The sequence below is a fragment of the Glycine soja genome, chromosome 20 (genome assembly GCF_004193775.1).
Source record: "Glycine soja cultivar W05 chromosome 20, ASM419377v2, whole genome shotgun sequence".
NCBI classification, from domain to species: domain Eukaryota; kingdom Viridiplantae; phylum Streptophyta; class Magnoliopsida; order Fabales; family Fabaceae; genus Glycine; species Glycine soja.
In genome coordinates, this window is record NC_041021.1 from 19,604,251 (window position 1) to 19,618,373 (window position 14,123).

Sequence of the window (14,123 nt, forward strand, 5' to 3'; positions counted from 1 at the left end):
AAAAAGATTAGGAGAAGCGTGAAGGCAGGTAGAAGAAGAGAGGTATTTTTTTAATTAATATAAAATAATTTAATATAATTATTTATTTATTTTTGCTTTCTTTTACGTTCATTCAAACAAGTAATATTAATATTTCCACTTATTTTTCTTTTTTTCTATTTGCCTAAACAACACTTTTTTCGACTATATTTATCTTTACTTTTTATTTGTTTTCTTTCATTCCTTTTAATTTTTTTTCTCTTTATTAATCTAAACAATTGGTAAACCACATTTGCACAGTAAAATCTATGTTGTAAAAATTAAATTAGAATGTTCTTAATTTTCCTTTTCTTAAAAAAAATTGTCCTCACCAAAGTCATGAAATCCCTTGCAACCTCATTTTTTTTTGTTTAATTCCAATTTGAAGTCGTGAGTTTATCCATGATTTATTTTTTTCTTTTTCGCATTTTTCTTACCTTTTATTAGGAAATAAATATTTTATCCTTAATATTAAAATAATCATATTAAATAAATTAAATAAATTTTTATTTTAATAATACTTATTTCAAAAAAGAAAGAAATCCCTACATATTCTACGACCTCTATTTCAAACATATTAAAAAAAAAGGAAAACTAAAAAGTCACCGGCCCAACGACTTCTAAAAAAATCAAATTTCATAATAAAGTCAAAGAAATTTGGACCAACAATGTTTTTTTTCATCTACAAGATCCAAATCCAAAATCTTACTTTAACTCACTACTATTTGGACCAACAATTTATCGATATACAACTTAATATTTGATTTATTTTTCTATAATCAAAGTTTTTAAATAAAAATTAAAAAAAAAATCAGGAATACATGGATACTTATGTTTTTTTTTTTATATATCTAATCAATATCTCTTATTTATCTCTTCATATCTCAAATCTCATTACCTATAACATTTATACTTTTTTTTTTTTTACTTTTCTTTCTCTCTCACTAGGTATTGTTAGCATATTAGGTATTTATCAATAATTTTTCTATTCTTTATGATATACTTCCTCATCTGTTCTTAAAAATATAAGATTATTTTTAAAAAAATCCTTAAATACAAGGCATAGTGCATTTTAATTATTAACAATTATTTTTTATATAATAAATTGTAAATTTTTTTCACTTTTAAATAATCATCATAATTAAAGTTTTTGACTCTATAAAGCTCAATTTAATTTTAAAAATTTGGATCTTTTTGAGCAAATCATTATAATGTTGATTAATTTTCATGGGATATAATCACATTTTTTAAAATATGTATCTTTTTAACGGCATGTATTTAGTATTATGCAAGAATCATATCTTAAATTAATTTTTATAATTTTTTATAAATAACTTTGCTTAGTCAAATGATAAAAAATATGACGAAGTCTGGTCAAATTTTGTTGATTAAATAATAATAAGATTAAAATTATGAAATTCATTTTAAAAATGTAGTTTAATTTTTAAATGTTTACCTTTTGAATTTATAATTGTTTCTTAATTATTATATTTTTTTAATTAAAATATAATTAATAACACAATATATGATTTTTTTAAAAATATATAAATAATTAAAAAAAAAGTTTATATTAACATCGGTTTTTGGAAAATCGATGTTAACGTATGATACGTTAACATCGGTTTTTTAAAAACCGATGTTAACGTGTATGCATTAACATCGGTTTTTTAAAAAACCGATGTTAACATATCATACGTTAACATCGGTTTTTTAAAAACCGATGTTAGCGTGTATGCATTAACATCGGTTTTTTAGAAAACCGATGTTAACATATCATACGTTAACATCGGTTTTTGAAAAACCGATGTTAACATCATTAGTTAACATCGGTTTTTATAAAACCGATGTTAACGTGTATGCATTAACATCGATTTTTTGGAAAACCGATGTTAACATATTATACGTTAACATCGGTTTTTGAAAAACCGATGTTAACGTGTATGCATTAACATCGGTTTTTTGGAAAACCGATGTTAAGAAGGATACTTTATTTACAAATATGCCACCGCGTTTAACTTAACATCGATTTTGTATAAAACCGATGTTAATAAGCCGATGTTAAAACTGCTTTTTGTAGTAGTGGAGAAAGAGGAAATGAGAGAGTGAGAAATTGTCATGTGTGGGGTTAGGAATATTTTTCATGTTAATTATGGGTATGCCATCACATTTTCAATGTTATCATTTTCAAAATGTACCAAAGAAACCACTGAAAAAAAATCCACAACATTTTCAAAAAATAGACTCATAGAAAACATTTTCTTAAAAACCACACTACTAAAAAAAGTACTTTTTACGACTGTTGATCTACGATTGTTATTGTAAACCTGATGTAAAAGGTGGGGCGGATGCATTTTTGTAATTATTGTAAAAAAATTTGTGTTTTACGACGCACTTTCTAAGACGGTTATTAAAAACCGCCTTAGAATGTTATATGCAAAAATGTTTACAACAAGTTTAAGTTGAAGCCCATCGTAATTGGGGAAAAAAATAATTAAGCACGTGTTCGAATAACACTCAGCTCCCACCTTGCATTGAAGCCCTTCATCGTTACAATTTCAACCCTAACTTAGTCATTTGAAACCTGGAGGTCGTACAACTTGAACCCTAGCCCCTCTTCATTGCAAATCGAACCCTAGCCACTGTTCTTTGTTCTTCCATTCAACCCGACGACTTCGACGACTCGTTGTGCTGTGCTTGCTTCTCTTTTATTCTTTCTATTAGTATTTGTTTCTTCTTCGTTTCGTTTTCTCCTCCGTTTCCGTAGCTCGGCTTTAGCAGCACCAGAACCAGGTTTCGTGCATTTTTCCATCTCACTGTCGTTTATACATACATGTTTATCTCCTGTTTACTTTTCAGCTTCTCTGCTTTCGAGTGTTTTTTTTTTGCTTTGATATGGATTTTTAAGTTGACGGAACTGTCTCTAATTTTGAATATGAAAGTGATTTTTTGTATATCATATTTGAGATTCGTCATTTTGCTTTATTTCCTCCCTTAAAAATAAAAGAAAAAGTAGAAAGAGGAAGTTTTAGTTGTGTGCATTTGTATTTTGTGGGAACTCTTTGCGTGCTTTTGGCTTTGTGTAGAGAGTAGAGGAATGATGAGTAGGGAGGGGTATGGGAATACATTGACTTTAGTCAAGCGTGTGGAATAGTGATGTAGGGTTACTGCAAATGTCTGTTTTTTTATTTATAGGGAAAGTTTGTGCGAGAGTGAGTTTTATTGGAATACCTAGTGGACTATGTGGTTAGGGTTCAATAGTTGTTGAAAATGTGGCATTCCTCAAAATTAGGAAGTTATAGGAATACTTGAAGCTAACACCCCAGGGTTGGGGTTTGGCTTCAATTTATGATTTCATTCTTTGTAACATGTGATAGATATTAGTTGACTACTACTTCTACTACTCTCTTGAACTGTGCCTCTACATTTGAATTTAGTCATAAATAGATTTAGCAGATGTTGGCCATTCAGTGATTCAAGCAAAAGTTGATAGAGGATTCCACATTTATTCCTTATTGAATTTGAACATAATATTGGTTGGCTTTTGTTAGTAGAGCTTACAGATGGATGTTAGTGTTTGGTTTTTTTGTTTTTTTGACAAAAATGCCAGACAAAGATGAATTTTGCTTACTGAGCTTGAGCGAGTGAAACAAAAAAGTGTTAATGGATTTTTCTATGGTTGATGATGCTTTTAAAATATGAAAAGTTACAGATATTAGGCATTTATTGTATGCTAGATTATGTTTTATAATTCCCGAAGTAGTATATCAGATATGTGGTTCATAAAGCATATGACTAATCATGAACTGAATAAAACTCGTTATCTGTACCTTTTTCTGTAAAAACTAAAATGCTTTGTCAAAGATAAGAAATAGGGATAGGATTAGTAATGGCTAAAATAATGAAAATAATTGAGATCCTTAGCTGTGTGAGAAAATCATGTAGGCATCCTAACGTAGAAGATGATTATTATTCTAACTGGAGATTAAGACTCAATGGTGAGTAAATAGCCCTGTGGTCAAATGGTTGTCGTCCTGTGGATAAGATGGTTATAGTGAACTAGCGAAATTCATTTGGCTAACCTCCCCTGCTCACCATTTATTTTTGTAGTTACATATCAGCACATTACATATCAACGGCAGGAGGAGGAGATGAACATTGATACTGCATTTTTAATTGTTCTTGCAGTTCACTTTGTTCCTATACATCTCTATTTCACCATAGAGATCTATAATCTTTTGCTCAAGTAAAATATAGAGATACCAATCCCTCCCTCATCAATCTTCAAAGAAAGAATGTTCATACAGAAAAGAAAAGTTATTTTTTTATTTTGTAGACCAAGATACATAAACAAGCCAAAGTGATTCCAAGGCTCCTAGCCCCAATGAGTGAAACCTTACTTCAGAAGAATCAATTTTAGAGTTTGCGTTTATCTCTCCATTGCTTAAGTAGGTCCTCAAACTTCTATCATTGGGTTTTAGTTTGGCATCTTCACAATCCTCTTCGTCTCATCAAATGTTATTTGACAAGAAGAAACCCCATCATAAAAAAACAATTGAATATGATAGATTTATTTTAAGTTATAGCTAGGTATAGGTTTAAGGTGAATTGTGTCTATAATTATAGATATATTTATAAAAATATTGATTTAGTAGATAGAATACATGTATTAAGCTTTATCAATTCTTTAAAGTTGCCTAAAAAAATTCTTTAAAGTCTGATTAATGATTTTGTTCAACATTGTATTTTTTTGGCTTTATGAATAAATAAAAGAATGACTTGTTTCAAACTTTTTCATCCACTACAAAACGCTGCAGAGATGTGATATTTATAGAAAAAATAATTATTTTATATAAATGAATTTCTTAGCCTAATTATAAATATATGTATATTATTCACCGAAAAAAATATGCATTAAGTTTCTATTTTGTTTTCTATTTTAGAATAAAAATTTATTTGAATTTGATATTATTTTTGAATAAAATAATTTTTTATTCAATTTAAATATGCATAATACTAACAACCTTAAATTAGAACATATGATGAATTACAGATTGTTAATTTAATATATATGTTTTATACTAATGGGTTTTCACCCTTCTTCTTCGCCCCCAACCCTCCACTACTTGTATTTTTGATTAAAAATAATCTTCAAATATATAAAATTATTATAGGTGACAATTTTTCTAATAACTGTATGCTGACAATTTAAACTTGAAATTAATCTTTAGTTAAATTAAATAATTTGTGTTAATTGATTCATGTGTATGGTTTCATTGTTATAATGTCCTTGTTCCAACAAAGGCTATGACAAAGCATTTAAAAAAGCATGGGTTTACTCAAATCCAAAGCATGACCAAAATAGTTGCCAACTACAGACTAAATGTAGGAACTAATAGTTTTCTTTGTTATGGTTTTTGTTTTAAAATTTATTGATAGTCTAGTTGTTTCTAGTCCAGTCCATTTAGTATTGCTAGAGAACTGGAAATCCTGAGAAATTATTATGATTGACTTACATATCCAAAAAACAAATGAGTACTGTACTCACATATATCAGTGGCATAACAAATTGCTCCAGATCATGTATATAAATTTAAAATGAACTTTTATGGGATTAAGTGGAGAGATAATTTGGAAACTTAGTGCAATAAAGCAACAAAGTGATAGAAAGTAAACCGAAATTAGTAATTGCTATTGCCAGGTCATTTTGAGGTCCTTCCATTCTGACCTTTGTCTATGTTTAGAAGAAATTTGTTGGTTAAACTATTTCTTTGTGCCTTATAGTTCCTATTTTAAATTTTAGTCGTTGCACAAGAAAATTGTGAGTTGTAGTAACCATGTGAGAAAACATTAAGTGCTAGCCTCTACACATGCATAAGAATTATTAGTTTATACTGTGATGAGAAATCACATCTTGTCATCCATGTCATACAGTACCATACTAATAAGTTTTAGAAAGCTCTTAGTTATACTCAGTTGTTATCACTTGAACCTGAAAATCAATTTTCTGTTGTAATCACAGGTTCTTGAATTGAATAATAAAGTATATTTGGGACGTCGTGTTCGAGTTTTTATTGCTAAAGGAAAGGGTCAATATACCTCCAATAGAAGGTAATGTACATATTTAATGAAACTTTGCAATTGCTTTGCCTTGGTGACTGTTTATCAATCAATTATTAACTATATCAATTTTTTTATATATGTTAATTATTAAATTTAATGGATTTTATAAATAATGATAATAAAAATATTGTGTCATCTTTTTTTTATCATTCGGCATAATCAATATAGGCAACAAAACTAGCAGACTCTAAAGCTTCCAAGAGAAGCATTTGAACATGGGAAAGTGCTCTAAAACTAAAACATGTTGAGACCAAGACGCTTCACGTTCAGCTAAAACATCAACATTTTTTACCTTCCGTGAGGGTATGCTAGAAGTTAAGCAGCCAATCTTCATTCTTGAAAGTCCCTATATATTATAGGTGGATACAGATTACTACCTGTTTTAGGCCTTCCTTTGTAGCAGAGACCAAGTTCTTTCCCTCAAATTCCTTAAGCTGACCAACAACATACTCATCAATAACATCAACCATGTAGAGAACCTCGTACCCCTTCTTCTTAAGCTTTTCAAGGAAGGGGGAATTCTCAACAGCTTTGTTGCTTTCACCAATAATGTAGTAGATGTCATTTTGTCCTTCCTTCATCCTGGTAACATAGTCCTTCATGCTGGTCATCTCATCACCACTCTTAGTGGAGTCATACCTGAGCAATTCAACTAGCTTTGTCTTGTTCTGAGAATCCTCATGAATACCAAGTTTCATGTTCTTAGAGAAGCCTTCATAAAACTTGTTATAGTCTTCCTTGTTCTGAAGAATTTCAAAGAACATCTCAATGCACTTCTTGACCAAGTTCTTCCTGATGACTTTCAGGATCTTGTTTTGCTGCAACATTTCTCTAGAAATGTTAAGAGGAAGATCCTCAGAACAAAGGATACCCTTAACAAAGCTAAGATATTCAGGCATCAACTCCTCACAGTTGTCCATGATGAAGACACGGCGAACATACAGTTTGATGTTGTTAGGCTTCTTCCTGGTGTCAAAGAGATCAAAAGGTGCCCTCTTGGGGATAAAGAGGACAGCCTTAGACTCCAGCTGACCCTCAACAAAAAAGTGCTTAACAGCCAAACGCTCTTCCAAATCATTGGCAACACTCTTGTAGAAAGCAACATATTCTTCTTTCGTAATCTCTTGAGGTTTCCTCATCCAAATAGGCTTCTGGTTGTTCACCAATGACCACTCGTGAGATACCTCCTTAATGGTCTTTTTTTTTCTTCTCATCCTTCTCCTTATCTTCATCCACATCTTCAACTTTACGCTCCTCATCCTTGTTCTCTTCCTCATCCTCATCATCAGAAATCTCCTTTTCAGTAGTCTTGTCAATCCAAAGGGAAATTGGATAGCTAATGAATTCAGAATGCTTCTTTCTTGACGTTGCAATCTTGAAGGATCAATCTTCCTTTGGCGTCAGATTATGTTTGTGAGACCAAAAATGATGTGGTTATTAGAGCAAGATCTGAGTTACACCCAGGTATACCTTAACCACATGAAGATGAAGCATTTGCATTTCATCAAACTTTAATCTAGATACAACAACAGCTCCAGCTTCAAAACGTGGTCTTCAACAACAGCTCCAACTTCAAAACATGGTCTTCAAAAGCTACAACTATAAGTTCATCCAAGATACTCTTAATGCAACAAAGCAAGGTTGAAATAAATTCCATGTTATTCTAGCCAGATGTATGGCTCTTTTAAATTCATCCCAAAACTCTTGTGAGTTTAGTCAAGAGGCAAGCCAACATTGTTGCCCACAAGCTTGCTGTATGCTAGCTATCATGATTTCATTTGTATTCCTCAAAATGTATTCTTTGATATCCTTAATAAAATGACATGAATTTGTTTCCTTAAAAAAAATTTCTATAGTGCCATGTAACTAATATGAAAGTCACAAGAGGTAAAGAATAGTAAAGAGAAGGTTAAAAAGTGGTTGTTGAAACTGAGGTTTTTCACAAGAGGTTTTTCATTAAAGCACAAAAGGTGCAGTATTTGCTTGCAGTAACTAGCAGAAAACTTGTATTATACTCTTTGGCACTTCTCATAGTTTTTTTTCCTCTTTAGGTTCAACTTTAAAATAAGATTAAACAGGAATCCGAACAATTTAGGTTATGGAAAGCTTCACGTGAAAAAGAAGTTCTCCAGGTAAATGCAAATGACAAGATTTCTGCTCAACTTTTTAGTAACTTTCTTAGTTTATTATCTATTTATCTATTATATTACTATATAAAAATTGTCCGGCCATCACCACATGTCGGCTAGAGACAGTGCTCCACTTTCTAACATTTCACTTTTTTTTTCTCCCTCCCTCTTCTTATACTTAAAAAAACCGTGCAATGAACAGCCCACTCAGAGTTCCATTCTATGGTCATATAGAGGATAAGCTTTCCCCAACTTCTGGGAGTCTTTTTTTCATTCGATACTGGTCTCTTTTTCATTCTATACTGGTCTCGTCTATACTTTTATTTCTTATCCATATAGAGAGGGGATCAGGTAAATCTTTTTAGTCCTTATTGCAATCTCAACAACATCTCTCACCAACACTGTTTCAACAAATATTTTAGTTATAAATAATGATAGCAAATCCTCTAATACGTATTTTCATTAATACCAGCTTAAGAAAGAGGGGAGAAGGAATGAGTATGAGATGCGTAAGCTGTTAGCGCTGAATCAGAGACAAAAGATGGTGAGTTGCTATTCTTGCTATCGTGGTCTCATTCCAATGTTGTTTATCCCACTCATTATATGTTCATTGTAGGTATTGCAAAGGAAGACAGAAGAAGCTTCCTTGGCCACAAAAAGGCTGAAAGAACTTTTGGAATCTAGAAAAGCTTCCTCACGTGAAACTAAGGGTTAGGATATTTACTGTTACTCTTTTTCTTATTTTGTCAGCTTATTGATAACCAGCTGTGTATTGTTTTATACACAGCTGTTGGAGGTGGGAATGGCCCTGGAGTTCAGGTATTGGTGACTTTATGATGAGTATTTAAATTGCATACAAGGATTAAATTAATTAAATGGTCCTAGACATGCTGGACTTATTAAAAATTGTATAGCTTTTCTTGGCATACTGACCAGACTTTGCATCATACTCCATGTATGCTAATAAGTGGATGTTTTGGCCTCTGCTACTTGTGTTTTTCTCTTTGAAAGGCTTTCATGAAGGCAATTTAGAATGAGATTGAAGTAAATGTCCGAGTGTATGAGGTTTGTTCAGAATGTGAGCGTCAAAAGGAAGTGTATGTTCCCTTCCCCATTTTGTTATAAAATCAGTTAGTGGCATGCTTGACTAAACTTATGAGTAAAATTTTGAATTTTGAATTTTGAAGCAATAAGTTGAATGGCTAATATCTCAAAATCACATGCCTTTTATTTTTATTTCTGTAAGAATCTGTTAATTTGTATTTTTTTTAACCTTTTTTAAATAGGAAAGTATGGATTAGCCAATTTGAGTCATGGACATAGGCATGGCAATCATTGTATTCATTTTTGTTGTGTGCCAAATTTGGTTGTTTTACCTTTCTATATCAATCGAACTTAACAGATGAGGAAACTTGGACTGATTATTTACTTTCTTGCTAATTCACGTGTCTAAGAGTATCTACCAGTGGATGTTATCAACACTGGCTTGTGAGGGAGTTTTCAAAACGATTTGTAATTGTGATTATTGTGGGTCTGTAATCACTCAATGACAGGTTTTAAAGAGAGTAAAAGAGCAACCAAATTTTTTTTTTTGCAATGAAATCTATAACATTTGTTTGAGTAATTGAGTCAAATACCCAATGATTTTGGGCTAGATGGTGTGACAGTTGTATAGCCAAGATTAAAAATTCTGTTAGGTATTGCTGCATGTTTTGTTACATACAGTTTTTCTATTTTTATTTTTACAAGAGCTGTTACACTAATTCATTTATTTGTTGCTTTTCATTTCAGGAGGGCTAAAATGGCCAAGAATGTGATGAATTATTTGTTCAATATTGCATCTTCATCCAGGTATTAGCATATCTATATGTATGTTTTGATGAATGATTATATACCTTGTGAAGTTAAACTAGGTGTTAAATCAAAAGTAATCCAAAAATTTCTGTGTCGTAACAACTAATTCAAAAATCAACAAAATAAATGAATAACAATTGAACTTAAAATAAAACATCAATTGTTTTCAAGTTGAATAATAACTATTCAACTTAAAAAGTAATCAATCAACTTAAAAGAAAACAAAACATAATATCCGCTTGCAAGTTCCAATCATGGAAACTCAAAAAATAAATATTCAACAAAACACTAATTGCAACAATAATTTTTAGGAATGTTCTCGATGCAATTTGATTTGATTTCGGCGCACCAAACCACAAACTAAACCACGCGATTTGAAAAATACAAAAACTAAACCAAACCAATGATCATCAATTTTTCTACAGTTTTCGGTTTTTTGGGATCAATTTTCAATTTTATGCTCAGTTCGATTTGATGTTGAACACCCCCACTTATATCCAATATTTTCCATACCCAAAATTATTAACTCAAATATAAACAAGCAGCATCGGCTATAAAATAAAATAAAACAATAATATTACAAAAGCAAAAATTGCAGACAATTAATTATGTTTGAATAAAATATTTTAATAGTACAATACCAAGTCACTTTCCCTATCCTATACTAAGTCACTTTCCCATCCTTGAACCCAAAAGAAGCTAAAAATATTAAATACCCAGAGCACAGTGAATATCACAACGAGTTCTGAAAGCATGTATCTATCTAACATCATTTTTCTAAAGTATTGAAATGAGATGAGAGTTTGAATTACAACCTTCTAAAGAAACTTGAACAAAATACTTGAAACATGATCTCAAACACTAGTTGAATACTTGAATGAGTACACTACTTTGGGAAACAGGCAGAAGGAGAACAAACTGCAGATCCCATCGCAATATAAAATCAGACAATGAATTAAACATCCGTTGCCCTACTATGCAATGTGATCAAGTTATATCAATCAACCTTTTTCATAGTTAATATGCAATGACAACAAGAACCTCAATCTATCTTTACTGATGAGAACAAGTAGTGCACAAAGTAGAATGACATAAGGAAGCCAATGGTGCCGGTTGACAACATGATTGCAATGGCCATGAGTAGTGAATAACCAAGGTAAAGGGTAGCTGAGACAGGTCCACTCAAACTCTGCAGGTCGAACACCAAGTAATTAATGGAGTACAAGAAGACGTAAAGAGCCACAGAACCTGATGCAAAGAATGCCTTCCACCACCACCGCCAGTCTTCCACACAGAGATGCATATAAGTGAGGACCACAGACACTTCAGCACAAACAATAATTAGCAATAGAAGAACAACCAACAGGAAACCAAACACATAATAGAACCTCCCAAGCCAAATACTGGAAAGGATGAAGAAAAGCTCAATGAAGAGGGTTCCAAATGGAAGAGTTCCAGCACCAAGAACAAGAAGCCACGATGGGTATTTACGTGCAGGAATTTCCCTTGGAATCTGGTTAGTGCGCACAGGATATTCAATAGGCTGAGCTTTTGTCCCCATAAATCCTCCAATGAGGGTAAGAGGTACAGAAATGCAAAACCAAAGAAAGAACAGCTCAAAATACAAGGAAATCGGTATGGCGCCAGTACTGTTACTGCTCCATAGAATAAAATTCAGCACTGTAAGAATAATGAAAGCAATTCCAGGATAAAAACATGCGGCTAACCAGGAAATTGATCTCCACCCTTCTGTTGTTCCCTTAATGGTCCTCCAAACACGAACGCTGACATAGCCTGCAGCAATTCCCAGGATAAGATATAAAATGATCATCCCTGTTAGTAGCATTCCTCGGGATGCAGGTGACATGAATCCAAGTGCTGCAAAAACAATAGTAACACCAGCCATTCCAAGAATTTGAACCCCATCTCCAACCATCACACAGAGAAGCTTCGAGCAATCAGGCTCCCTAAACACATCACCCACAACAAGTTTCCATCCAGAGAGCTCCTCGTTCATCTGATCTTGAGTCTCTTTGTCCAGTTCCTCATACCTCGTCAAGTCCCTTCTCACAGTTCTTAGGAAAATAACAAAAACAATACCAGCCAGGAAAGAAATAACCATAAGTGAATTTAAGATTGAGAACCAATGAACTCGGGAACCCTCCATCTTCAAATAAGCATCCCAACGTGATGGCCATCTTATATCACTTTTCACAAATTCAACCTCATATGTGAACGATATCCTTTCCCGCTCTTTTATCACTTGATACTTGTCAAGCTCAGCCGGGCAGCTTATAGGAGAAAGAGTATCATACCTGTTGTGCTTTGTCATGACTTCGGGATCATATTTAATACTACAAGGTACAACCTGAAAACCAACTATTTCATAACCTGATGCCTTTTTGTTGTCAGATTCAGAAATAACACCCAAACCTTCCTCTCCAGTCCCCACAATTTCAACCCCACTTCCTTCATATTCATGAACCAAGACCGTGAACTTAAGGTGGTTAATGATGTAATCTTCACCGCCATCAGCTGGAGTGTACCCAACAGGGAACCCTGTCCACTGGATTTTAACCCCATTTTGGTTGGTAAACCTCATAACAGGCAAGTTGTCAAGGATCATATTCACTTGATACAGATCCCGTGTCCTTTGTTTGAGTAGCTTCACCTCGTGCTCATTCAACGGGGACGTAGTGCAGAGGTAAAGTGTCTCATTAACATTCATCCGGAATCGGTATGGCGAGTTATCGATCTGATCTCCCATCAGAAGCTCTCCAAGATTCTCAGCACTTTTCTTTATGCCGCCATCCGGCTGGCAGTAAGGGAGGTCATAGTAGCTGTAGGGAAGCTCGGTTTCAATCGAAGTCAGCGAATTAACTTTAGCGTATATGAGATCTTTATTTGAGTAAGTGTGCATATAGCTTCCGGGGAGATAAAAACCATTGACTACTTGAACAAAGACGACGACAAAAAGGAAAACCCAGCGGCAGATGAAGGATTTTCGCAACTCCATTTCCTTTAATGCAATAAAACAAAAGCAGATGCAGAAATTCTCTGTGAATCTTCTAATAACCTAACTCGCAACACCAACACCAACACCGGTGCAGTCAATACAAAATCTAGACAAAAAGAGTAAAACAAAATTCAACATCACATGCCAAAGATAATAAAAAACATATAAAAGAAACAACCAAACCCTGAAGCATACATCATCAAAGGGTTCAAATCAGATCCACAAGTGAACAGAAATAAACACAGATAATTTTTATGAAAAAGCCAGAAGCGGATCATAAGACTAAGTAATGGATTCCACCCACAAGCCGTAATGATAGAACCATGAACGGCAACCACAAAAATCAAACCATCCAATATAGTAATAATAATAAAACATTAAATAAATAAAAAATACCCCACGAAACAATTCAAGAATACAACAGCCACAGGGATCCAAAGTTGCTGAAAGTTAAAGGCCGCGAGAACAATAAACACACACATGTGCCCAATCACTTATTAAAACCCAAACAATCAAGGAGCAGAAGAAAAGCGAAAAAACCGCTAGATCTAAGCAAGAGAGAGAGAGAGAGCGCAGAGAAATCTACCCTAGAATTTTGGTGATAAATTGAGTTTCAGAAAGAGAGAAAAAGAGAGATATCGCAACGCAAAGTAACAGATGGTTCTTGTTCTTGTGTTGAAGTCGGTATCGCAAGTGTGAGCAAGAAAGAATCAGAAATGTAGCGTCAACAATAATAGCATTGGGTTGGGCATTATATTCCCATGTTATGGTATGGACTAGCCCACCTACACCTCCCAAGTCCCAAATCATTTTGTGCATATCACCTTATTTATTAATTAGGTTATATAATTTTGTTCTTCTAATTTTTGGAAAGACTTAAATATGTTTAGTCTTTGGAAAAATATCAAAATTTTGTGATTGTTCCTGAATTTTTTTTCTTTGTATTTGTTCTCTAAAATTTAATTTTTTTTATCCTTATTTCCTAC

General features: G+C 32.9%; 1 protein-coding gene, 1 long non-coding RNA gene and 1 pseudogene across 3 annotated transcripts; 1 reads left to right on the forward strand and 2 right to left on the reverse strand.

The window, feature by feature from the left end:
- Nucleotides 1–6,372: 6,372 nt before the first annotated feature.
- Nucleotides 6,373–7,638, reverse strand: LOC114401901 (annotated as a pseudogene).
- Nucleotides 7,639–8,735: 1,097 nt separating this feature from the next.
- LOC114403095 lies at nucleotides 8,736–9,086 on the forward strand. The gene is made up of 3 exons (XR_003664580.1): nucleotides 8,736–8,811; nucleotides 8,884–8,977; nucleotides 9,055–9,086. It is a non-coding gene; the product is annotated as an uncharacterized LOC114403095 (long non-coding RNA).
- A 1,612-nt stretch (nucleotides 9,087–10,698) lies between these two features.
- On the reverse strand, nucleotides 10,699–13,877 carry LOC114401730 (transmembrane 9 superfamily member 12-like). 2 transcript variants are annotated; one of them, XM_028364311.1, is made up of 2 exons: nucleotides 13,724–13,877; nucleotides 10,699–13,243 (listed from the first exon to the last, which is right to left on the reverse strand). In XM_028364311.1, exon 2 carries the CDS (start codon nucleotides 13,135–13,137, stop codon nucleotides 11,164–11,166), a length of 1,974 nt encoding a protein of 657 aa, XP_028220112.1. In that variant the 5' UTR covers nucleotides 13,138–13,243; nucleotides 13,724–13,877; the 3' UTR covers nucleotides 10,699–11,163. The 2 variants fall into 2 exon arrangements, with proteins under 2 accessions (XP_028220112.1, XP_028220113.1); XM_028364312.1 differs by having other exon boundaries at nucleotides 10,699–13,197; nucleotides 13,724–13,871.
- Between the last annotated feature and the right edge of the window lie 246 nt (nucleotides 13,878–14,123).

Excerpts from the sequence above, each read along its gene's own strand:
- LOC114401730 (XM_028364311.1), bottom strand. The coding sequence starts at position 13,137 with ATGGAGTTGCGAAAATCCTTCATCTGCCGCTGGGTTTTCCTTTTTGTC.